The 23,076-nt window shown below is 39.6% G+C and overlaps 2 protein-coding genes across 8 annotated transcripts in view; both read left to right on the top strand.

The window, feature by feature from the left end:
* The window catches only part of inpp4ab (inositol polyphosphate-4-phosphatase type I Ab), a 45,887-nt gene extending 36,437 nt beyond the window's left edge, over positions 1-9,450 (top strand). For 6 of the 7 annotated variants that reach the window (XM_028572026.1, XM_028572025.1, XM_028572024.1 and 3 more), the window contains 2 exons: positions 65-219; positions 8,823-9,450. In XM_028572026.1, the coding sequence (XP_028427827.1) occupies positions 65-219; positions 8,823-8,955 (288 nt within the window). In that variant the 3' untranslated portion in view covers positions 8,956-9,450. Of the gene's footprint in view, positions 1-64; positions 220-2,943; positions 4,784-8,822 lie in introns of those variants that run through there. The other variant, XM_028572029.1, reaches the window with a different exon arrangement.
* Positions 9,451-17,874: 8,424 nt separating this feature from the next.
* zgc:113142 (D-beta-hydroxybutyrate dehydrogenase, mitochondrial) lies at positions 17,875-22,552 on the top strand. Its single transcript, XM_028572095.1, has 4 exons — positions 17,875-18,370; positions 20,099-20,251; positions 20,337-20,470; positions 21,623-22,552. Exons 1-4 carry the CDS (start codon positions 18,016-18,018, stop codon positions 22,004-22,006), a joined length of 1,026 nt encoding a protein of 341 aa, XP_028427896.1. The 5' UTR covers positions 17,875-18,015; the 3' UTR covers positions 22,007-22,552.
* Positions 22,553-23,076: the final 524 nt, after the last annotated feature.

Genomic DNA, 23,076 nt, shown 5'->3' with positions numbered 1-23,076 from the left:
TTGAAATAGCAACTATCCCTATTTGTTCCCAATGGCTTAAACATTTCTTCCCTCTCTGTCTCAGATCTGCCGCCGGCTGAACGGGGTTCGTTTCACCAGCTGCAAAAGCGCCAAAGACCGGACGGCCATGTCGGTGACCCTGGAGCAGTGCCTGATCCTGCAGCACGAGCACGGCATGGCGCCGCAGGTCTTCACACAGGCCCTCGACTGTATGCGCAGGTAGGACGCCCTCACCCAAATGAAAAGAAAAAAACACAAAATGAAAACCATACCTGGGCAAAAAAAACTAAAGTAGAACCTTAAAGATCCAGATTCCTTTTTATTTCTTGCCTGCCAGGGTTCCTCTACGGGTCTAAAGAAATCTGGATATTCATATTTTTTATTTGGCTACTTGGAAGAAACAAAAACATATTCTTTACACCATGCAAAATGCCGTATTTTACTGTAAACATTATAGTTTTTTTTATGTTCTGCATGTATCAGCTGAACACAGATCCAAATCTTTAAAAGCAGGGAAACAAATGTATAGAGAGAATGTTTTGCCCACGTGAGGTTTGAAAACCACTGCCTGCTTCCTGTGTGAGACAGATTGATCAAGAGTTTCCAGGTCATCTCAGAGGGGATACTTGAATATTTAGAAATTCAGTTGGTTGCTTACTTCACCAGACTCTTGTCAAAAAGGTTCACATTTAGGTAATAACCATTGTTGACCCTTTTTTGACCAGGGTCTAGAGGAGAGAGGTACCTCACTGGTATTAAATGTTGGTCTGTTTGTTGGTCTTCTTGTCCTGTTTTGTCTTTCCACCCATCTACGCAACATTGTCTTGTCTTGTCTTGTGTTGTCTGTCCTTTCTGTAAAGCTGTTTCACAGTCTGAGTGGCTAACAAGCTGGCAGAGTATTTTTTCTTTTATTTGGATCATCGGAGCACTTGCCCGTCCATCGTAGTCACCTTTTCTTTTCCTTCATCCCTCCTTTTTTCCTTTCCTTCATTCATTGTCAAATTAGGTGGTATCTAGAAAGGTTTAGTTTCCTTCTACACTGCAGCCAAGTCAGAGAGTTTTAGTGAAATGCTTTGGATATTTGACTCGCAGCACAACAAAAGCAGATTCATCCAAAACAATTTTAAAAGAAAAAAGAAAAATCGCAGAATAAAAATCATTTTGGAAGAGAAGAAACCGTAAGTAAAAACAAATAATTATGAAAAAAAAAAACTGACAGTCCGCAAGATAGAGTTCGAAAAGTTTTGGTTTTATTTTTCCAAGTGTTCAAATATTCAAAGGTTTTGAATAAAAGTCCTTTAACTGAAACCTGAAACTGAGGAAAGGAAACAAGCTGAATGCCAGCATCTAAATAAACAACGCATTTCCATAAAGCATGTCATTTTAAAATGCTTTCCAGAACATCTTTAACACAGTTTGTGGTCTGGAAAAAGACGTCTACTGACCAAAATAACCAATATGATAAAAGACAGAAGACCGTGACGTACAGGGAATTTATATTTCCAAACAGAGCTTTATTGATAACGTTGTGATTCTGTTCCAGAGGACAGAACGAGCGTTGTCTTTAAGAGTCCCCACAACTCCCAGAGTATAGGTTTTATATTCAAGTGTTTGTATTTTTGTGTCAAAAAAAGTTTGTGTGTTGTTCTAAGTGGAGTTTTATGTGACTTTGTTATATTTTGTTGTTAAGCCCGTGTAAAAAAACAAAAAAGATGTAATCACACCTGTGTGCATTGTACTTGTACTCAATAAAGTTGCACTGCCACAAAGATACTCGCATGATACGACATCTCTTCTCCTTTTCCTCACCCCTTTTTTCTTCTCCTCACATCTCTCCTTTTCCCCTCCCCTCTGCCTCATCAGCCGATGAGCATGAAAATAGCTTTTGGATCATTTTTAGAGCTTGAGTTGTTGAAGTTAAGAATGGTTTTGAGCTATATTGCATGTTGGAAAAGCTTGGAGATGTTGTACCCTTTCCCTCCAAATTTTCCCTCCATTTCCACCCTTTTTTTCCCCTCTTAAAGATACTAAGTAGTTGAAAATGAGCAATGGACGCCCTTAAAATACAGTCTGAAGTCAATTCTGTACCCAGGTACTTGCTGCATGTTAGCTTTGTTAGCATTTCTCAATGAAACCCAACAGCGTACTAGCTTGTTTGTTAGCTTGCAGACACATTTTGTGTAAAGTTTCTGATCCAGAGTGAAAACTACTTCAGTATGTCACCTAATCCTTTGATTTTAAAGATGTAGGATTTCAAGAAACTTTCTCTGCAATGTTTTCCTCTGTTTCTTCGTCCTTCTTCACCCCATGTCTTAGAATACATAACCATGGTGAGCCATTGCTGTTTTTCTTATCTTCTTTCCTTTTCTGAAAGACGTCGAAACATCTTTCTTAATTTTCTCTTTTTTCTCTTTCTCTTTTTTTCTCTTCCTCTGTTTCCCGCTTGTTTGACTTTGTCATGATTCGGCTCATCGTTGCGGGATTGTTTTATTCTGGTTGGTTTGTGATTCTTTTCCATTTGTTGTGACCTCCATACGATTTGCGTTACTTGTTATTCTTATGTCACACCACGGATGTCTATCATCGCGGCTGTGGCTTCTTTGTGATTTTTCACCGGCATCACCTGTTGCTTTGCCATTTCACATCTGTGCATGCATATGTACATGCCATCTGTTTATTTTGGCTTCGTTGCTTTCTTCCCTTCCGGAATTTTTTTATTTTCTTTATCATTTTCTCTCCTCCTTCCTCCATCTTTTTTTGCCCTTATACTTTTTCTTCATCTGTTTCCGTCTCTTTTCTCCTCTTTTTATTTTCTCCCTCAAACCTCCTTTTTATCTCCCCTCCTCTCTTCTGTTCCTAACCTGTCCTCCACCACCTTCCCCTTCCTCGTACATTTTTTGCTGCTCCACACCTCCTTCCTCCCGCCTTCCCGTGACTCGGCAGAATTGGGACAAGGGAGGGGGTGATCCAGAAGAACCTTAGCGGCTTGCTGCCGGTGCGTGACTTCCGGCTGGACCCCAGTCTCCTGTACACGCTGCCCCTGCTGGCTCTCAGCCCCAACCTCTTGGTGGTGTGGATCTTCCTCAGCGTGGCCTATTTCCTGGCCAAACTCCGCTGCAGCTGAACAGCCGCCAGCTGCTCTCTGTTGGGAGTGACCCACGTTTATGAGGAGGGGTGGGAATACTCCACACTGAATCCCCAGGGTGTTTCTGAAACTGTGCCACAGTCCTGTGAGTGTGTATGTAATTCATGCACACAGATTCGGTACAGCATTTACACACTGTCCCACCCTGACTAAGGGCTTGACACAACTGATGCCCCATCTATTAACGACCAAATGTCCCTATGAAACAGCTGCATTGCATCTGTCGAACCCAAAACACAATCGTTATCTGTAGTCCAATAATTGAGCAGGTCTGGATGGTTTTAACAGAGTACAAGTGGTTTATATTTAGGGTTTAGAAAACTGGTCTCAAACTGTGCATTCACATCTAAAACTCACTGATACAGTTGTGGTGGATAGCGCCCTCTAATGGACAGAGCTGTGATCTGTGTCACAGTCAGTGGGTGCTCTGCCTTATTTCTCATTCAATCTTTCACTGACAGCAAAGAAGACAGAAAACACAAAAGGGACAGTTTGTAAAGTTGTGAAACATACGGTGTATAGGCCAGAAATTAAATCAGCGTTGTGAATATGTATAAACATATGCAGATTCTATATTAATCTGGCTTTCAAGAAAGAGTTATTGTTGATGGTAGCTATTATAATGGAAATTGATTTCTCTTCTTTCATTTGTGCAATATGTCTAGCTTGTTTGATTTATCATTGTCTTCCATGGGCTTTTGCACCTTACAAGCTAAAGTGGTGGAAACAAAAGCTTTTATTTGGTGCCAAAATTAAGTAAGCTTACAATGCTTATGTATATTTTTTCTTACAGCATTTGTTTTATTTTGTTTTTTAAGTCTTCCTGCTTTTTAGACAGTAGAAAGAGGTATTTTGCTTCTACTTCAGCCTGTGCACTTTTCAGCTGATCTGGGTCAGTAATGACTATGTTTACATGCAGCTAAATATATCTATTTTGACTAATATTAACCAAACTTTAGCCTTTTAAAAAGAATCAATCTTTTAAAAGTAATTGTCTGTTCACCCATATCTCAGAATCGTAGATAAATAGATGAGAAAAGCGTGTGAAACCTTTGTATGTATAGGTTTGTTTGGTCCAAGATAAATGAACTGAACTCATGTACACACTTCAGCCAGACTAAGATGATGATATGGCCCAATTCAATGAAAACTTTAGTGCATCAACAGTACTGCTACATAAAAAAACATGAACTTCTCTGCACCCCCCTACTCATTTGGCTCAAAGTGTTTTGTATACCTTGCATACCTTGAATTAGGCCTAGTGACAACATGCATGACCCATTTCCCAAACATAAGGAGCCATGTGATTAAAGGCCACTATGTGCATTTTCCTGTGTAGCAAGTTTGTAGCAGGAACTTTTGCACTGTTGACACTAGCTGCAGATCTTGTATGCGCTGTAGTGAGTGCTAGTGTGTCGGGAGCCTTTTATTTGTGTGATCTTGCATGCAGAATAATATTGCATAAGGAAATTAATATTTGACCTCCATGGGAACTCAGAAAGGGAAAAATGAAAAAAATAATCTGCAGCAGTGGATCCCACAAAAGAAGCTTCCCATAATCAATGACAATTGTAATAGAACAAACAACACATGCTGACAGGGTATATTAACAAGTCAAGAAGTAGACCTGATGGAAAAGATAGGATACCTGCCTAAAACTGCCACACAGGTGATTTCAATGGTTTTGGCTGATAATGCGTCTTCTCAGGACTGTGTGGGCTTGTACAGGCCTAATCAACCAGAAGTGAAAACACCTGTGTGGGTGTTCAGTGATGCAGAGTGCTGCAAAATCAAAGGAACAATGAAAAACAATATAAAAGCAAATGTTCAGCTCTCATAGACCGAAAACTAGACTGAATTCTATGGAGCTTGGAATGTGCCATCGGAAATAATACACGGTCAATATATACTAAGGTATAGTCAGTAAGCAACTGGGGAACATAGTGGAGCATTTAGCAGCAAAAGAGTCACATTTCTTTGAATGCTATATACAGTATATATAGTACTCGTGCGTTCGGTAATCAAATGAAATTCTATAGTCCGTTGCCAGTCGCGTGTTCCTGTGTCCCATCATTCCTGAAAACAAGATGGCCTTGAGCTGTTCTAGACTGGCTGAGGTGTTAATGTATTGTATGGGTTCAGTTCATGTGTAAAAGCAGCGACATGTTTGATGCTTTTATACTTTTGGCTCCCTGAGATTTGAGTGTTTTACTTTCACCTGCCTTGAGGGCCAGCAATGCACTTTTTGACCCCTTAAATTGGTCTCAGTGTGCCACACCGGTCAGTCAGTGATTCAACCCACATCTGCTCTTCAGCTTTTTACGCCAATGCGGTGAAGATCAGCTCGGTCTCGCCAATTGGCAGAGTTGAATCTTTGTGTTTTAAGGATGCCGTTTCTAATTGGCTAATGTTGGAATGTATGATCGTAGGATATTCAGGGGAAAATGGGTTTGATTATGCAGTGTAGTGTTGTAGGTTCGACACCCTTTAGAGCATTTATGCGTACCAGTTTACATGTATTCAGATGTTAACAAACTGGTACAGATTGCAGCTATAAGTGTTAATATTAGCTTTAGGGTTGAGTTGCGTCGAGTTAAGGAACGGATTTTATTTGTAGTTGAGCTGTTATAGAGTGAATGAGGAAAGTATCCAAGCTTGTGCCAAATGCTTTAGTCAGGTTTTTAACAGATGAACTCAGGTTCCTAGGATCTGTTTGCAAAGAGATTAAGTCAGAAAAGATGTTTGTGTCTGATGCACTCCACCTCCATGTTAGTTTATGCATCCTTGAAATGAGAGAAAATGTGTCAAGGTTGTTTTGTTTAGAGACCTCTCAGCTCACTTTACTGGACAATAATTGCCATTATTTATTATTATTTAGGGCAACAGTTTACTGGCAGATATTGCTTGAAAAATGACTAAAATAATGAATCAATTTTCAAATTAGATGCTGATTAATTTTCTGTCAGTCAACTAATCAATAGACTTAACTCTTCAGCTCTAATCTCACCCCAACTCAAAATTGTTTCCCTTGTTTGAAAGAAAAGAAAAAAGATTTCAGGATGCTTTAGCTTACAAATCATGCACTTTTCATAGAGCTTCCTAGAAAGAATGTGTTATTTTGTGATACTATAAACCCTCCAGCTATTTCTTATGTGTCTTATGTTGTTGTGGAAACAATTGTTATATTCTTATTATTATTCTTATTCTTATTATTATAAAGTTAGCGATACTGCAAATCTCACAGTCTTATTTCCCAGCTACTACAGAATCGGCGCCAATAACTGATATTTTCAGCCAAAGTACAAAAATTGAAGATTAAAATACTAAAACTGTTTAAAAACAGGACAGGCTTGGATTTGACTAAAGAATATGGCAAACGGTGGCAATTTAGGGAATAAAAGGGGATAAGAAATGTGTCAAGCACTCCTCAACAAATCTTGCATTAAGAAACCAAGAGTTTTCAGGTTGCTTTACACACGGGAAACCTGCATTGTAAAAAATCAGTGTCTCAGCCTGTAAAGCCAAACGAGAGCGTCAGTCTCCTCCACAGTGTAGAGGCTGCGTCTCATTAACACGGAGCCAGTAAGGCAATATATCGGAGCAAAAATAGCCTCCTTTGGGAGTTTACTGTGATCTCATGACCCCTAAACACTACTCAAACCCAGTATAATGATCCATGCGCTCTCAGTCATGTCTCTTTTCTTTTTACATTGGTACTGAGAAGTGAGGGCTGGAATACTGAGCTGTGTATCGGTCACTAGAAACCCATCCAGTATTTGTTGTAAATACTGACATTTACATCTCTTGTCAGGAATATTGTGTTTCTTAAGAGATTAAACCGGAAAGTATTTGTGCTGCGTCACGAGACCTTCCAATAACCAGTAGAAAAGAATGCATCGAACTGTGTTGTGCTATCTGTTTAAAGGAATAGTTTGACATTCTGGGAGTTATTTGCTTTCTTCAGCAAAAAAAAAAAAAAAAAAAAGGAAAAGAATTTAGGAATTTTTTCAGGAAATGTGTGGACCTCGTCACTCCAGTTTAGAACTACCTCTGTGAGTTATACATTAAACTTAGATTTTATTTAAAAGAAGTTAAAATTACATTAAAAATACATATATGTAATGATATAATCACTGAGCAGCAGGGATGTGAAGGAATGGGAAATATTTTATGTAAAATGTATGAAGATTTGTTATAAAGTCATATTTTCAGTTTCTGATACACGTACCATTAATTCCCCATACTTATACGTGTAATTACACTGAAGTCCTTGCTAAGAGTATTAATTAAAAAGCATTATATCGTTGGCCTTAAAGAGAAAGGTCTCTTTTTGCCAATGTTTTTCTTGTCTTTGTTGTTTTATTCTTAGGGATTTGTATCTCTGTACATGGATAGTATTTATGTACTGTCTAAAACGCTTGCTATACATTAAGTTATTCCAAAGCAGAGAATATGTAAATAATCTATACAATGCTATAATTATGCTTGTGCCATAACCGTCACGCTGTCACCTTATATCATAGCTTAATGTGTCTTGTTATAATATGCAGATTTATGTTTTTGTTTATCATGAATTGAATTACTTGTCATTGCTAATCTGTGACACAACTTGCACTTTCAAACTTCTGAGCCCTCGTGTTAACAAGATGCATCATATTATATGACCAGCTTATTTGGGTTAGGGTTAATTGAAAATAATTCTGTAACTAAGATCAGAATTACCTCCTGCAATGTGTTATTATGTTAAAAGGAAGTTATTGTTAGGATGTTATTCACTGCTGACCAAACCAATGTCCAAATTCAAATATTATTTTTATTTTTTTTAGCTTCAAATAATGTCGTGGCTACATTTCAAAATTGATTTGTACAGGACGTGTTTAGAAAAGATGGTTTTGAAAATATATTTTTAAGGTATTTTAATTCTAAAATCTGGCTTTTGGGTGTGAAAAGTTTCTTTTCCTCCTTTGGCGTTAAGTGCTTTTCCTCCTGAGACTCAACAGCAGATAAATGTCCAGAAGCTTTAGCCCCACCGCGCCCCATGTTGCTTTAAATGTACCACGAACCTAAGAAAACCTCCAGTCGGTGTGTCCCTGAACGCCACACTCCTGTTGTAATAAACGTTTTCTGCCTCCGCCTGCAGAATAGAACCAGACTCTGATGAACTGTTGTGGTCTTTATGGTTGATTGGTTTATCCACTCTTTGCATCTCAGAAAAATCTTTTTCCTTAATTTACTTAAGAGAGAGAGTGTGTGTGTGTGTGTGTGTGTGTGTGTGTGTGTGTGTGTGTGTGTGTGTGTGTGTGTGTGTGTGTGTGTGTGTGTGTGTGTGTGTGTGTGTGTGTGTGTGTGTGTGTGTGTGTGTGTGTACACTGGCGATCATCTGGAATGCAGCAACCTCAGTAGCACTTAATGTTGTCTGCTGGTCATTTTTAAACAAACACAAATATGATAATTAATGTGTTCAAACAGTTATCAAAGTTTGAAAGAGTGCATTTTATTATTTGACTTTATGGATTACTTAATCTAGTCATGCGCTGATTGTCATTGATTTTATAAAAAAAAAAAAAGCAGCTCAACCCCCAGCAGAGTGAGTATCATTTTCTATTTTAGCATCATTCACACCAACCATCATTTCTATTATTTTGCCCTCATCCATTCATCCGTTGTGTCTCCTCAGCGAGGGCTGCAGACGAGAAAACACCTTGAAGAACGTTGGATGCCGAAAGTACGCGTTTAACTCGCTGCAGCTCAAGGCCTTCCCCAAACATTACCGACCCCCTGACGGCACCTACGGGAAAGTCGAAACCTGATTGGACCTCCTGCGTAAGGAATATGGACGGTATAGCTACTGTGTTTTGAGAAGGCCGAGATCAGACTGGCTACATTAAAGCTACTGTGTTTAGAAATGTGAGCACCATGTGAGCAGGTTACTGTCCCAGAGGTTTTGGACTAGATGTATTTGAAGGTAAACTCAGTGATTCAGTATCACACTAATAAACAGTTGCACCTTCCTTTAAAAAACAACTTGCAGATTTCTACCACCTCGGTATGATAACAGTTTTTTTTGTATAACAGCAGTTGCTTATGCCATATCGGGCATAACACGCTGACTACAAGAATTTTTCCCTCGGTAGTGTCTAGCTCTAGGGTTTTTATTTCTTACTATAAAAATGTATATAACCAGCACTGCCTCACCCCTCATCAAGGACCGCTCGACTGTAATCAGTATCAACCACACAAACATGTCTAGTTATGCTCCACAATGTGAATCATTAAAACCACATGTTTAAATTCAATTATATATATATATATATATATATATATATATATATATATATATATATATATATATATATATATATATATAAATAAAACAATTATGCATTGTCAGCCCACAGTTTTTGGACACATTTGTTGTTTTTTTACTCTTCATTACGTCAGCAAGTGTCTGTCTATGCAGTTAGGATGTTTTCTAAAGTCTTGCATAAAAATATTTAGTTCTTGATATTTATAACTGTGGGAGGGGCGGGGGGAACGACTCTCGTCATTCAGAGGATAAGGTTTGTGTAAATTTATATTTTTAATGGTTGTCAATGAATCTCATAAACATACCAAAGACAGTGGCTCTCAGCCCCAAGCCCAAGAATCTTCAAAAATATATTTTTGTTTTCAAAAAAGAAATGCAGTTAATTACTGGAGTCTGGACAGCAATAGAGTAGGGCTGGATTTAAAAAATGTTTGATTCAAACTGATCTTACTGAACGATCTTATATTGATTCGTAAATATCTCGAAATCTATCTTTTAACCCTAATAGACTTGTGTGACCGCGATCGCAGCTGACATTACCATCTTTAAGACGCTCTGTTTTAATATAATATTTGTATCCTAGGAAACTAGATGGGAATGGGGCTAAATAACGTTCCAAAAGCAAGTCAACATTTTGGTTAAGGTAAAGCTAGGATGATTGGCTTTAGGTATTTACAGTCTCTGTGCCACACCCTCGGCCCTAAGAAGGCCATTTGTTTCTGGTCACTACTCACGGACTATAGAGTCTGTATGGTTGCACTTTGTTGTGTTGACTGCGTTGACCGTGTGTTCATTGTAAATACAAGTACATTAATTTAACAATTCTTAATGTAAACAATATTTTATTATTGCACCATGTTAGGGTGAGGCTGAGAACCTCTTTCATAGCCAAGCAGAATTGGTATTGTAAATGAAATCTCCCTAATTAAATCGATATTGTATCAAATCAGGACCTTGTGAATCCGAATCGAAGGAGGAAGACGATATGTCAGGTTTTAGTTACATCATTTCATTATTGGTTTTGTATATATGCTGAAAATAAAAATATAAAGGAAAGGTGGCCTTATATCCTTGTACAGTAGGAGTTGTCACTTCACAGACTGAAATGTCAAGTTTCCTGCTCTTTGTTGTCCTCACATTTCCCTTTGCATAGTTTGAAAACCCACTGAGTGATCGGAAACGTGTAGCACCATTAGCATCAAGCAAAAAAGCCACAGGAACGCTACCAACTCTGACGTTTCCATTAGAAAAACCTCTGAAAGGAGAAGTCACTGTGTTGATGGTGATCAATGAAACATTACAGCTTGTTAGGAACAGCGAGGATAGCTGTAGGAACTGTAACTCCGTATAAGGTGAAGGTGAAAATTGGATGAAATAAACTTGATAGATCTCAATTGTAGAAATGCTATCTACAGCAGCACAGAGTCAGACATAAACCGAGTATCTTCAGTAGACTATGTGATGTATGAGTAGGAGAGTCCGCAGGCTGCACCTCTTCAACCCACTTTTAGTTTCTATACTGCTTATGATAAAGAACACTTGGCATTTTTATTGTTATTTACAATTTTAATAAACACATATCGACAAAAATAAGTTAAAAAAAAAAGCATTTCTACTTGAGGCTGGGACACGTGTTGTGGAAATTTCCTTCATTGAGGACAAAGGGAAACGTTTGTTTGTATTGTATCACTTATTTGTACTTCTTTTCCTCACACTCCCTTGTGAATGAAAGTGCCACGTGTATTTGCAGTGATCAGTAACACATGGGGGAGTCACTGCTGTGAAACCACACCCCAGCTCCATCATCCCGGACTAGCCACACTGTCCCACCCACTGCTGAAGACAATCAGACCACTTGTATTCTTCAATCAAACAAGTACTTTTTGTTCTGTCAACATACTGTGTAGTATATTTGGCATTTTATTGAGATTACAGATTCTATCAATCTGAGAACATCTGTGAAGGTTTGAATGTTGCTGTATGTGAACTGTAACTTGTCACTATCCAATGCTGAAATAAATATAAAAGTGATTTGTTTTTTGTTTGCGCTTTTGACTGAAAAATATCTACCTGATTCCTGCTGTCACGAAGGGCTTTCATGTCCTTTTTCCTACTGCAACATGTCAAAATGTCTTCTGTTGGAAAGTGTCTATTGGGTCTTGACTTTTGGTTGCTGTTACTTGAAATGACAATGAGCTTAAGTAACCTGAGCTTGTCCGAAGTAAGCTAACTCTAGCTGTGCTTGGCATCGTGACAGCGGCCCCAAAGCACGCCGATATTTCCTACAGGATGACCAACAGCATACGATGTTAGTCAGTGGGACATAAACTCTCCATAACAGCAGCAGTTTTGTCACTTTTAACTTAAGCTAAGCTTGACTTGTGGCCGGGTTGGACGAGTGGGTAGAGCAGGCGCACATATACGTAGAGGTTTATGCCTCGACGCAGAGGTCCAGGCTTCAAATCCGACCTGTGACGATTTCCTGCATGTGTCCCACCCCCCTCTCTCCCCTTTCTCACCTAGCTGTCCTATCCATTAAAGGTGGAAAAGCCCCCCAAAAAAAAGCTAAGCGTGACTTCTACTTCTGTTTGTATGGTTGGTTAAAGGTTGAAGTTTCACAGAAAGTTTTTAACGGATATCATTCCCATGATTCTGGTGCCTTTTCACAGTTTGTTTGATATTTTGATCTGGCTATACTTGTATAAAAAAAATAATGGGTATATTTTGTAATTTCACCCAGAGGAATCACATGTATACTAATAAAAAAAGAGTACAGAAATTGATTTGCAGACTAATTCAGAGACATCTTTAATAATAACCACTCATTGTTTATCTAAACTTGAGGATCTCTTTATGCTTGCACGCAATTACAGTTTCTGTGAATCAATTCCTTTAATGTTATCAAATGAATGAGTAGAGAACAACTCTAATCAAAGTGTTTCTAAATTTTCCAATGCACGTCATCCATCTTCCAACCATGTCTAGTTTTACTCCGAATCACCAGGACCTGAGGCCTCCAGCAACTATTATAGGAGCAAAGCAGGAAGAAAAGATGGCTGTATGAAAAAGCCACATTCTGTGTAAGGAGGAGGGAGGTTGGGGGACTTTCACCCAGGAGACTGGGTTTCGTGTCCCATTTGAAAATAAAAATAAACAGACAAGGAGTTACGTCACATTATGCATTACATGCATAACCGGAAGTAAAGTAAAGTAACGGATTATTTAAACCTAAACCACATCTTTTTCTGACCTTACCTAAGTCATTTTTGTGCCTGAACGTAACCGAACTGCAACCGTTTCACAATATTACCGAAGTGTTTAAATGTGACCGCGAAGGTTCTCTGGTTTCGATACTGTTTGAGGACCGAAGACGCTCCTGTGGGTCGTATTTCCCCGCCCCTGCTGGGGGCGCTGATTAGTGACACCTGTGGGTCATATGGACCTTTTTCACAGCAGACATGTTGACTTGTCATAGTAGGAAAAGCACAGCTGAAATTGATGACCTTAAAAGAACACGCCGACTTATTGGGACTTTATCTTATTCACCGTAACCCCCAGAGTAAGACAAGTCGATACATACCCTTCTCATCTCCGTGCGTGCTGTAACGCTGTCTGAGGGCTCCAGCATTAGCTTAGCCCAGCACAGATCATGCAGGTAACTGGTTCCAACTAGCCTACTGCTCCCAATTGTGACAAAAGTGACAAAATAACGCCAACATGTTCCTATTTACATGTTGTGATTTGTAGAGTCAGAGCGTGTACAAAAAACAACGTAACATGAGACACAGCCGTCTTCTAACTGTAAACAAACCGGGAACTATATTCTCAGACAGACGTGCTGCGAGCATATCACTCCGCCCAAGTACTATATTCTTCCGCCTGAGAATATAGTTCCCGGTTTGTTTACAGTTAGAAGACGGCTGTGTCTCATGTTACGTTGTTTTTTGTACACGCTGTGACTCTATAAATCACAACATGTAAATAGGAACATGTTGGCGTTATTTTGTCACTTATTCGGAGCAGTACGATTACTGGAACCATTCACCTGCATGTTCTGTGCTGGCCTGATGCCGCTGGAGCCGTCAGACAGCCTTACAGCACGCACAGAGATGAGAAGGGTATGTATGGACTTGTCTAACTCTGGGGGTTACAGTGAATAAGCTAAATTCCCAATAAGTCGGCGTGTTCCTTTAACAATGGCTCAATTCCATCAAGTGTCCCAGTAAGCTATTTCAGACCCTGTTTACACGTACATCGCTATTTTTACAAACGGAGACATTTCCCTTCGTTTGTACCCTTCGTTTACACGCAAACGGAGTATTCTCCTCTGAAAGTCTTTTTTTTGAAAAAGATTTTTGAAATCTTCGTTTGCACGTAAACTGAGACAAACGGAGGTTTATGCAGCCGAGGGAGAGAAAGAGGACGTGATTGGTTGCTGTTGTTGCTGTTTTCGGGATTCTGATTGGCTAACGTGGGCTTGAGCTTCTCGTTACACCGCCACCTACAGGTCTGGCGTGCTCTTGACAGCATTGACAGCATATATATACACGGGTACATGTAAACAAACACTTTTCTGAAAACTGACAGCTGTGCACGATGTTATTTTTAAAAACGGAGAGGTTGAAATGTCCATTTATGAAAATAGCCGGCCACGTGTAAACGTAGCATCAGCGAGTCAGCATGCGCAATACCAGGGCCTCTCCTAAGTGGAATACAGCCATCAGTAATGGTTTAATACCAGGGTCTCTCCTAAGTGGAATGCAGCCATCAGTAATGGTTTAATACCAGGACCTCTCCTAAGTGGAATGCAGCCATCAGTAATGGTTTAATACCAGGGCCTCTCCTAAGTGGAATACAGCCATCAGTAATGGTTTAATACCAGGGTCTCTCCTAAGTGGAATGCAGCCATCAGTAATGGTTTAATACCAGGACCTCTCCTAAGTGGAATGCAGCCATCAGTAATGGTTTAATACCAGGACCTCTCCTAAGTGGAATGCAGCCATCAGTAATGGTTTAATACCAGGGTCTCTCCCAAGTGGAATGCAGCCATCAGTAATGGTTTAATACCAGGGTCTCTCTTAAGTGTAATGCAGCCATCAGTAATGGTTTAATACCAGGGCCTCTCCTAAGTGGAATGCAGCCATCAGTAATGGTTTAATACCAGGGTCTCTCCTAAGTGGAATGCAGCCATCAATAATGGTTTAATACCAGGGTCTCTCCTAAGTGGATTGCAGCCATCAGTAATGGTTTAATACCAGGACCTCTCCTAAGTGGAATGCAGCCATCAGTAATGGTTTAATACCAGGGTCTCTCCTAAGTGGATTGCAGCCATCAGTAATGGTTTAATACCAGGGTCTCTCCTAAGTGGAATGCAGCCATCAATAATGGTTTAATACCAGGACCTCTCCTAAGTGGATTGCAGCCATCAGTAATGGTTTAATACCAGGACCTCTCCTAAGTGGAATGCAGCCATCAGTAATGGTTTAATACCAGGACCTCTCCTAAGTGGAATGCAGCCATCAGTAATGGTTTAATACCAGGGTCTCTCCCAAGTGGAATGCAGCCATCAGTAATGGTTTAATACCAGGGTCTCTCTTAAGTGTAATGCAGCCATCAGTAATGGTTTAATACCAGGGTCTCTCTTAAGTGTAATGCAGCCATCAGTAATGGTTTAATACCAGGACCTCTCCTAAGTGGAATGCAGCCATCAGTAATGGTTTAATACCAGGGCCTCTCCTAAGTGGAATGCAGCCATCAGTAATGGTTTAATACCAGGGTCTCTCCCAAGTGGAATGCAGCCATCAGTAATGGTTTAATACAAGGGCCTCTCCTAAGTGGAATGCAGCCATCAGTAATGGTTTAATACCAGGGTCTCTCCTAAGTGGAATGCAGCCATCAGTAATGGTTTAATACCAGGACCTCTCCCAAGTGGAATGCAGCCATCAGTAATGGTTTAATACAAGGGCCTCTCCTAAGTGGAATGCAGCCATCAGTAATGGTTTAATACCAGGGTCTCTCCTAAGTGGAATGCAGCCATCAGTAATGGTTTAATACAAGGGCCTCTCCTAAGTGGAATGCAGCCATCAGTAATGGTTTAATACCAGGGTCTCTCCTAAGTGGAATGCAGCCATCAGTAATGGTTTAATACCAGGGTCTCTCCTAAGTGGATTGCAGCCATCAGTAATGGTTTAATACCAGGGTCTCTCCTAAGTGGAATGCAGCCATCAATAATGGTTTAATACCAGGACCTCTCCTAAGTGGATTGCAGCCATCAGTAATGGTTTAATACCAGGACCTCTCCTAAGTGGAATGCAGCCATCAGTAATGGTTTAATACCAGGACCTCTCCTAAGTGGAATGCAGCCATCAGTAATGGTTTAATACCAGGGTCTCTCCCAAGTGGAATGCAGCCATCAGTAATGGTTTAATACCAGGGTCTCTCTTAAGTGTAATGCAGCCATCAGTAATGGTTTAATACCAGGGTCTCTCCTAAGTGTAATGCAGCCATCAGTAATGGTTTAATACCAGGGCCTCTCCCAAGTGGAATGCAGCCATCAGTAATGGTTTAATACAAGGGCCTCTCCTAAGTGGAATGCAGCCATCAGTAATGGTTTAATACCAGGGTCTCTCCTAAGTGGAATGCAGCCATCAGTAATGGTTTAATACCAGGGTCTCTCTTAAGTGGAATGCAGCCATCATTAATGGTTTAATACCAGGGTCTCTCCTAAGTGGAATGCAGCCATCAGTAATGGTTTAATACCAGGGTCTCTCTTAAGTGGAATGCAGCCATCATTAATGGTTTAATACCAGGGTCTCTCTTAAGTGGAATGCAGCCATCAGTAATGGTTTAATACCAGGGCCTCTCCCAAGTGGAATGCAGCCATCAGTAATGGTTTAATACCAGGGCCTCTCCTAAGTGGAATGCAGCCATCAGTAATGGTTTAATACCAGGGCCTCTCCCAAGTGGAATGCAGCCATCAGTAATGGTTTAATACCAGGGCCTCTCTTAAGTGGAATGCAGCCATCAGTAATGGTTTAATACCAGGGTCTCTCTTAAGTGGAATGCAGCCATCAGTAATGGTTTAATACCAGGACCTCTCCTAAGTGGAATGCAGCCATCATTAATGGTTTAATACCAGGGCCTCTCCCAAGTGGAATGCAGCCATCAGTAATGGTTTAATACCAGGGCCTCTCCTAAGTGGAATGCAGCCATCAGTAATGGTTTAATACCAGGGTCTCTCTTAAGTGGAATGCAGCCATCAGTAATGGTTTAATACCAGGACCTCTCCTAAGTGGAATGCAGCCATCAGTAATGGTTTAATACCAGGGCCTCTCTTAAGTGGAATGCAGCCATCAGTAATGGTTTAATACCAGGGTCTCTCCTAAGTGGAATGCAGCCATCAGTAATGGTTTAATACCAGGGTCTCTCCTAAGTGGAATGCAGCCATCAGTAATGGTTTAATACCAGGGTCTCTCTTAAGTGGAATGCAGCCATCAGTAATGGTTTAATACCAGGGCCTCTCCTTAAGTGGAATGCAGCCATCAGTAATGGTTTAATACCAGGACCTCTCCTAAGTGGAATGCAGCCATCAGTAATGGTTTAATACCAGGGTCTCTCCTAAGTGGAATGCAGCCATCAGTAATGGTTTAATACCAGGGCCTCTCCTTAAGTGGAATGCAGCCATCAGTAATGGGTCTGAATACACCTGTGCTTTTCTTACTATGACATGTCAACATGTCTGCTGTGAAAAAGGTCTATTAGAGGCCAGTGTAAGGGTAAGTTGTCTTAAAATCTTATTTTCAATGTATGTATGTCAATTCTGAAGGGCATCAAGGACATATAATGTATTTCAACACAATATAACTTATAACAAGCCATACTGCATGGACTGTGAATATTTGTTGCTTGTGTTTCATGTTTATCACCTTGGATAGATTTAGAAATGTTTTAAAACCATTCTCTAGCACTCTTCTGTTGGGCATCGTGGGAATACATTTCCCCTGAATGAGTACTTTATCATTTTTGGGCAGCACGGTGGCTCACTTCTGCTTCAAAGCAAGTTGGCACTGCAGAGTTGGATCCCTGGTCCGGGCAGGGCCTTTCTGAAAATTAGCCGTCTGGCTAACGCTGGGTATTTACAGAAATGTTGATTAATGTGCATTGTCCTAATCAAATAAGTCTTATAAGGTCAAGTTCCTCTGTTCCCATGACTGTGTGCTCTCCAGTAGATATTAGGTCATAGCCTTTATAATTGATTAGTAATCAAGATAAGTCATGTTCTTTAATTGTCTCAATTTTTACTAGAAGGAAAATTGATTAATGCATGCTTATGTTGATTTTTTTTTTCCCAGGAAAACCATTTGAGTATTACCATTAAATATTTTGGCAGAACACTTCCAGGAAGAAACACCGCAGCATCTTGGACAACAGAGTTGTTCTTTTAGGTCACATGAAAACCTGAACAGATTTACTTATTGAGCTGTTGCTGTGGATGGGATATATTGTCCAGCCAGCAGCACTATCAGACACTCTTTAGCGACTGTGGTTCAGACTCTTCACCAGCATGAACGCCATTTTCTTCATCGGCCAAATCATTGGCATAGTTTCTATCTTCGCCGTCCTCCTCTTCGTCCTCGCCCAGCTGGTTTCCTGCCTCCACCGCAGCCCTGTGCAGGACGGCCACGGCCGAGCTGTGCTGATAACAGGCTGCGACAGCGGCTTCGGACACCAGCTGGCTCGGTCTCTGGACCAGAAAGGCTACGTGGTGTTCGCCGGGTGTCTGTCTGCAGAGGGAGCCGGGGCCCAGAGTCTGGCCAGACAGAGCTCCAGTAATCTGAGAATCGTCCAGCTGGACGTCACCAGGGACGAGGACATGCAGCAGGCCAAGAAGATGGTCCAGGAGAACCTGCCAGACAAAGGTGAGAGATTAGCACACGGTTTCTCTACTCTCCGGCTTGAATGGGAATCATTTCCTTTGTGTAGGTGAAGTCTGAGAAGTGTTTATGAATCTCATCATTTGATCATTTTTGACTTTAAAATTTTAAAATGATAACTTAATATCTTGCCATTTTGACTTTAAAAGCTCTTAATTTCCTTTTAATCATAATAATGACATTAAAATAGGTTATTAGGGTTTAGAAATGTCAGTTATTTGTAAAACTGAGTAATTTGATTTACCATGAGTAATTTTGTAGTATTCCTAAAATGCATGAATGTCAAAAACTTTAAATACAAAATCCTAATTTTCAAATAACTTAAAGTAACTCAGAATGTAGACTTGAATCATGGCTTACTTACATGACTTACTATCTCATCATTTTGATATACAATAGTTTTTTTTTTTAATATTTCTAAACTTTTTCATTCTTGGGCTTCCATACAGTGAGTAAAGTATTGATTATATGATGCTAAGTCCCAATTTTGAGATAGTAAGACAATAAGTAATTCAAAATCTTGACTTAGAGGTTCTGAACGGGTTCTGAAGCATCTTGAAACAAGATGATAACAAATGTTAATTGAATGATTTCATCATGTCTACTTCTTTTAAACAAGTGCTCAATGTTGTATTAAAACATCTGCACAATACACAAATGCCTATATTTGAGGACTTGGAGCCAATTGATTCCCTTTTTTAAATTGTATTTTAGATATTAAGTCATGGATGGCAGAACTTTCTCCAGCTCAACCACGACAAAACCGAGGTCTTAATTCTTGGTCCTGAAGCTCAGAGATAGAAATGGGATGCAAAACTGCAAACAATGGCACTTCAACCCATCCAACAAGTCAAAAACCTAGGGGATTCAGATCTTAGCCTTGAGCCACACATCACAAATATAACAAACAGCCTCTTATCATTTGAAGAACATTGCCAGAGTGCGTCCATTTCTCTCTTGAGCCAACACAGAGACATTGATGCATGCTTTTATTACCTGTAGGATAGACTATTGTAATGCCTTATTTTCTGGTCTTCTGAAGAAAAGTATTGCTCAATTACAATTATTACAATACTCAGCTGCACATGGTGAGCCATCCTTTTATTACTGTGCTCCACACCGATGGAACAGCCTGCCAGAGGAACTGAGGGTTGCAGAGAGGGTTGATATTTTTAAAGGCAAGTTGTTAGAATAATTATATTATCAAATAATAGGCAGGAACCACTGAAGTTATATCAAATAATGTTTACTTGCAAGTAGGGTCAGTTTCCAGCACTTGCAGCATAAGTACAGAAAGGGACTCTTGAATAAGCTTTCTACATCAGCTTTTGTAATCCAACATACAATGTGATAAGTAACTAACGAAATAACTTTATGTGGTCAGTTATCTCAGTCAAGGAGCGCCTGTTCTTTCCTCAGCATCACACCGTGCTTCAGATAAGAACAGACAGTGGCTCCCAGATATCACATGGCGACAGCAGCAACAGTATTTTGTCTTGTAATAATGCAGACAGTTTTAAAACTAATCATCTGACACAAATTTAAAACCTACCTTTTTAGCCATGCCTTTTTATTAAGCAAGTTATATTGACTTGTGGTCTATTTTAAATGTAGTATGTTATAGAATTCATTTCACTGGTTGTTTTAATTCTAGTTATCAATGTTTCTATATTTTAACAATTTAGTGTGTGTGTGTGATTGATTCTTTTTCAGGCCTGTGGGCAGTTGTGAACAACGCTGGCATCTCTGACTGGGCCGAGATCGAATGGAGCACTATTGAAGATTTCCGCAGCATGGTCGACATTAACCTGTTTGGCTCCATCAGGACCACTTCTGCATTTCTACCTTTGATTCGTGAAGCCAAAGGTTAGCTAAAGTCTGCGTCTACGTTTCCCTGTAACCTCTCGTTCTTATTGTAGTGATGTGAAAAATGAATGTCTTTATGTTTCAGGTCGGATGGTTTACATGTCGAGCATCTTTGCCTTCTTCAACTGCCTGAACATGGCAGCTTACAGTGTGTCAAAGAGAGGACTGGAGGCGTTTGCAGATTGCCTACGGGTTGAAATGGCCAGTTTTGGTGTGAAGGTAATGATGCAAAGGCGGTATCGCTCTGAAGCATGAGGCGTAATATTGTGGGAAGAAGCCGATGTCTTATGCAAATGCTGATGGGTGGTACAAATATATCAAGACATGGGGAAGATATATTGTGTATATCTAAGTTTAGATAACAGGGGTTGACTCCTGCTTGTGTTGGTAGCACAGTAGGCCTGTTACTTGGAATGTATTATTTGGATAATCAGGTTTTCTTCTAAAAACCTGTTTCTTTTTTGTTTTTTTTAACCTATTTTATTTATTTATTTATTTTCTTTTTTATTTAATTTGTTTCATTTCTTTAAATATTTTCATTTTATTTTTTCATTGTATTGTCTTTTGTGAAGAGTTACGGATTGTTAGTCATGTTTTGTGCTAATAAATGTGAACACTTTATAAAATATTAATCGAAGAAAACGTCTGCGGTAGATAAAATAAGATGCCTGTGGGAAGTTGCTGGTTTATTTAAGTGTGAAACCAATATTAATGCAGAAAAAGAGCTTCCTACACTGTGCAGATTTCACCAACAGTGAGTGTCTTTGTTTGGTTTTTAGCCTAGTTTTCACCATGTTAAAGTTAAAGTAAATATTAAGCTGCAGCCAGTTAGCTTAGCATAAAGACTGGAAACAGCTCTGTCCAAAGGTTACAAACTTGTTTCCCTCGGCCCGAAAGGAGAGTCCTTTTTAATGTAACATGTATAGAAGCTCATTTCTGCCAAAAACGGAAAGAAATGAACGAAATATCAGGAATGATAAAAAAATAAAGCTACTCATAAGTTTTTCATTTAATATAATGTAAATAACAAATTTGATTTATTTCATCATTTTTATATAGTATGTAAAGAATATTTCATTTCGATATACAATTTCATAATTATTACATATTTTTGTGTTTATAACTCAAAATTAAGAGCTATTAAGTACTAATTTTAACATTTCTTAAATTATGAATGTCAATCTCCTAATTTTGACTTAAAAAAAAAATTTGACCTCTCATAACTTCTAGATGGTTAGCTAACCGGCTGCTAGTGTTAGCTTATTTTTTAGCATACAGACATGAGATTAAAAGCAAATGACCAAACCTATGAGTTTTTGTTGTTGTTTGGTTTGAGACTCTACTGACTAACTCTTTCTCTTCCACTTCTAGGTCAGCATCATCCAGCCGGGTAACTTTGGCCAAGCCACCAACATCCTGAAGGTGAAAACAGGTTTGGATATTTGGGAGAAATTAGACGATGAACGTAAACTAATCTTCAGCCAGCAGTACATCGAGCTGGCCAACGAGTACTTCATGTCAACCTGCAGTTCGGGGTTCAAGAACGCCGACATGGTCATCGACGCCATGCTGCACGCCGTCACGTCGGCTCGGCCCAAGCGCAGATACCTGCTGGTGTCAGCCGCGGATAGGTTCTTCTTCCAGCTCTTCCCTTTCCTCCCCACCGCCCTCACCGACGCTGTGTTTTCTCTCAGCTCCATGTACGCTAAAAGAAAAGAAATGCTTTACGTTAAACAAGAGAGACTAAAGGAGTGAGGCTGTGGTAGCAGTGGCCCTGTAGAAAGTCCTTCTAATGCATTGTTGCTGTGAAACAACCTCATCCTCATTTGATCCTTCTGAGATATTATTTCTGCACAATCTGTGGCTGCTGATTCATTCCCATCGATTCATGCATATTATTACGAGATTTTAAAATGAAACACAATCTTTGAAATAGTAGATGTAATGTGTGCAGTGAAGAAAAAAATAATCACAGAAGGGTTTAGAGAGTTTTAATTATAATATACGATTATAATTTCTTCTTTAATGTAATGTTAACTGCCTCCTTTAAATGTACAGAGCCTGCTACATGAATGCAGAAACAGAATCTCTGTTTTAATGACATGAAGTCAGAAGAAGTTTGTCACGCTCAGCTGAAAGAAGCCTTGCAGTAAAGTTTGGAGATCCAGTGGGAGAACAATACTGATGTGAATGTGAACATTAACTGATGATGATTATTAAACTGAAGTTACTACAAATGAAGGTTGTCACTTAAAACTGTGGCTGAAATGACCTTGAGATATGCTGTTGTACCATTGTGGTGTTATTAATAACCCCCCCCAAAAAAGAAATAAAGGAAATGGGAATACAAACATGTGTTTCAGTCATTTATCCATTCATCTTTTTTCTCAGTGTGTGACATGATGTTGATCTTCAGATGATGAAGGGGCTCGGACATCAAATCTTCAAGCTACAATATACAAAGTGTACTAAAAAACAGGTGACCCACGTCCCCCCAAAGGCAACTGATCTTCCCATTATATTGTCCAATATCACAATCAATGTGATTTCAAGCAGCCAATAACAGCCAGCTGATTACACCTGTGTAAATGGTAAAGCTTGTTATCACTTTAGTTCTTGAATCTTCTTTGTCTCGATCAGGTCCCGATCCCTTTTGTAATGTTGGCTAAGGGAAATTAAAAAACCCAGACAAAGAAAATCAAGAAAAACTATGAAGAAATCAACAGAAGAAATAATGACTTAAAGGTGCACTATGATTTCATGCATAGTCACTTCTGTTGACGTAAATTCAAAACAAAACAGTGCAAGCTCGGCCCCCCCCATGT

This window comes from Perca flavescens, chromosome 24, assembly GCF_004354835.1.
Source record: "Perca flavescens isolate YP-PL-M2 chromosome 24, PFLA_1.0, whole genome shotgun sequence".
Classification (NCBI taxonomy): Eukaryota; Metazoa; Chordata; class Actinopteri; order Perciformes; family Percidae; genus Perca; species Perca flavescens.
This window is presented reverse-complemented; position numbering and strand designations above follow the sequence as displayed.

Bases quoted from the DNA above. Each gene is read 5' to 3' on its own strand.
- zgc:113142 (XM_028572095.1), top strand. From the start codon at position 18,016: ATGAACGCCATTTTCTTCATCGGCCAAATCATTGGCATAGTTTCTATC. The intron at 20,252-20,336 runs GTTAGCTAAAGT...TTTATGTTTCAG, and splicing joins TTTGATTCGTGAAGCCAAAG to GTCGGATGGTTTACATGTCG. The intron at 20,471-21,622 runs GTAATGATGCAA...TTCCACTTCTAG, and splicing joins TGGCCAGTTTTGGTGTGAAG to GTCAGCATCATCCAGCCGGG.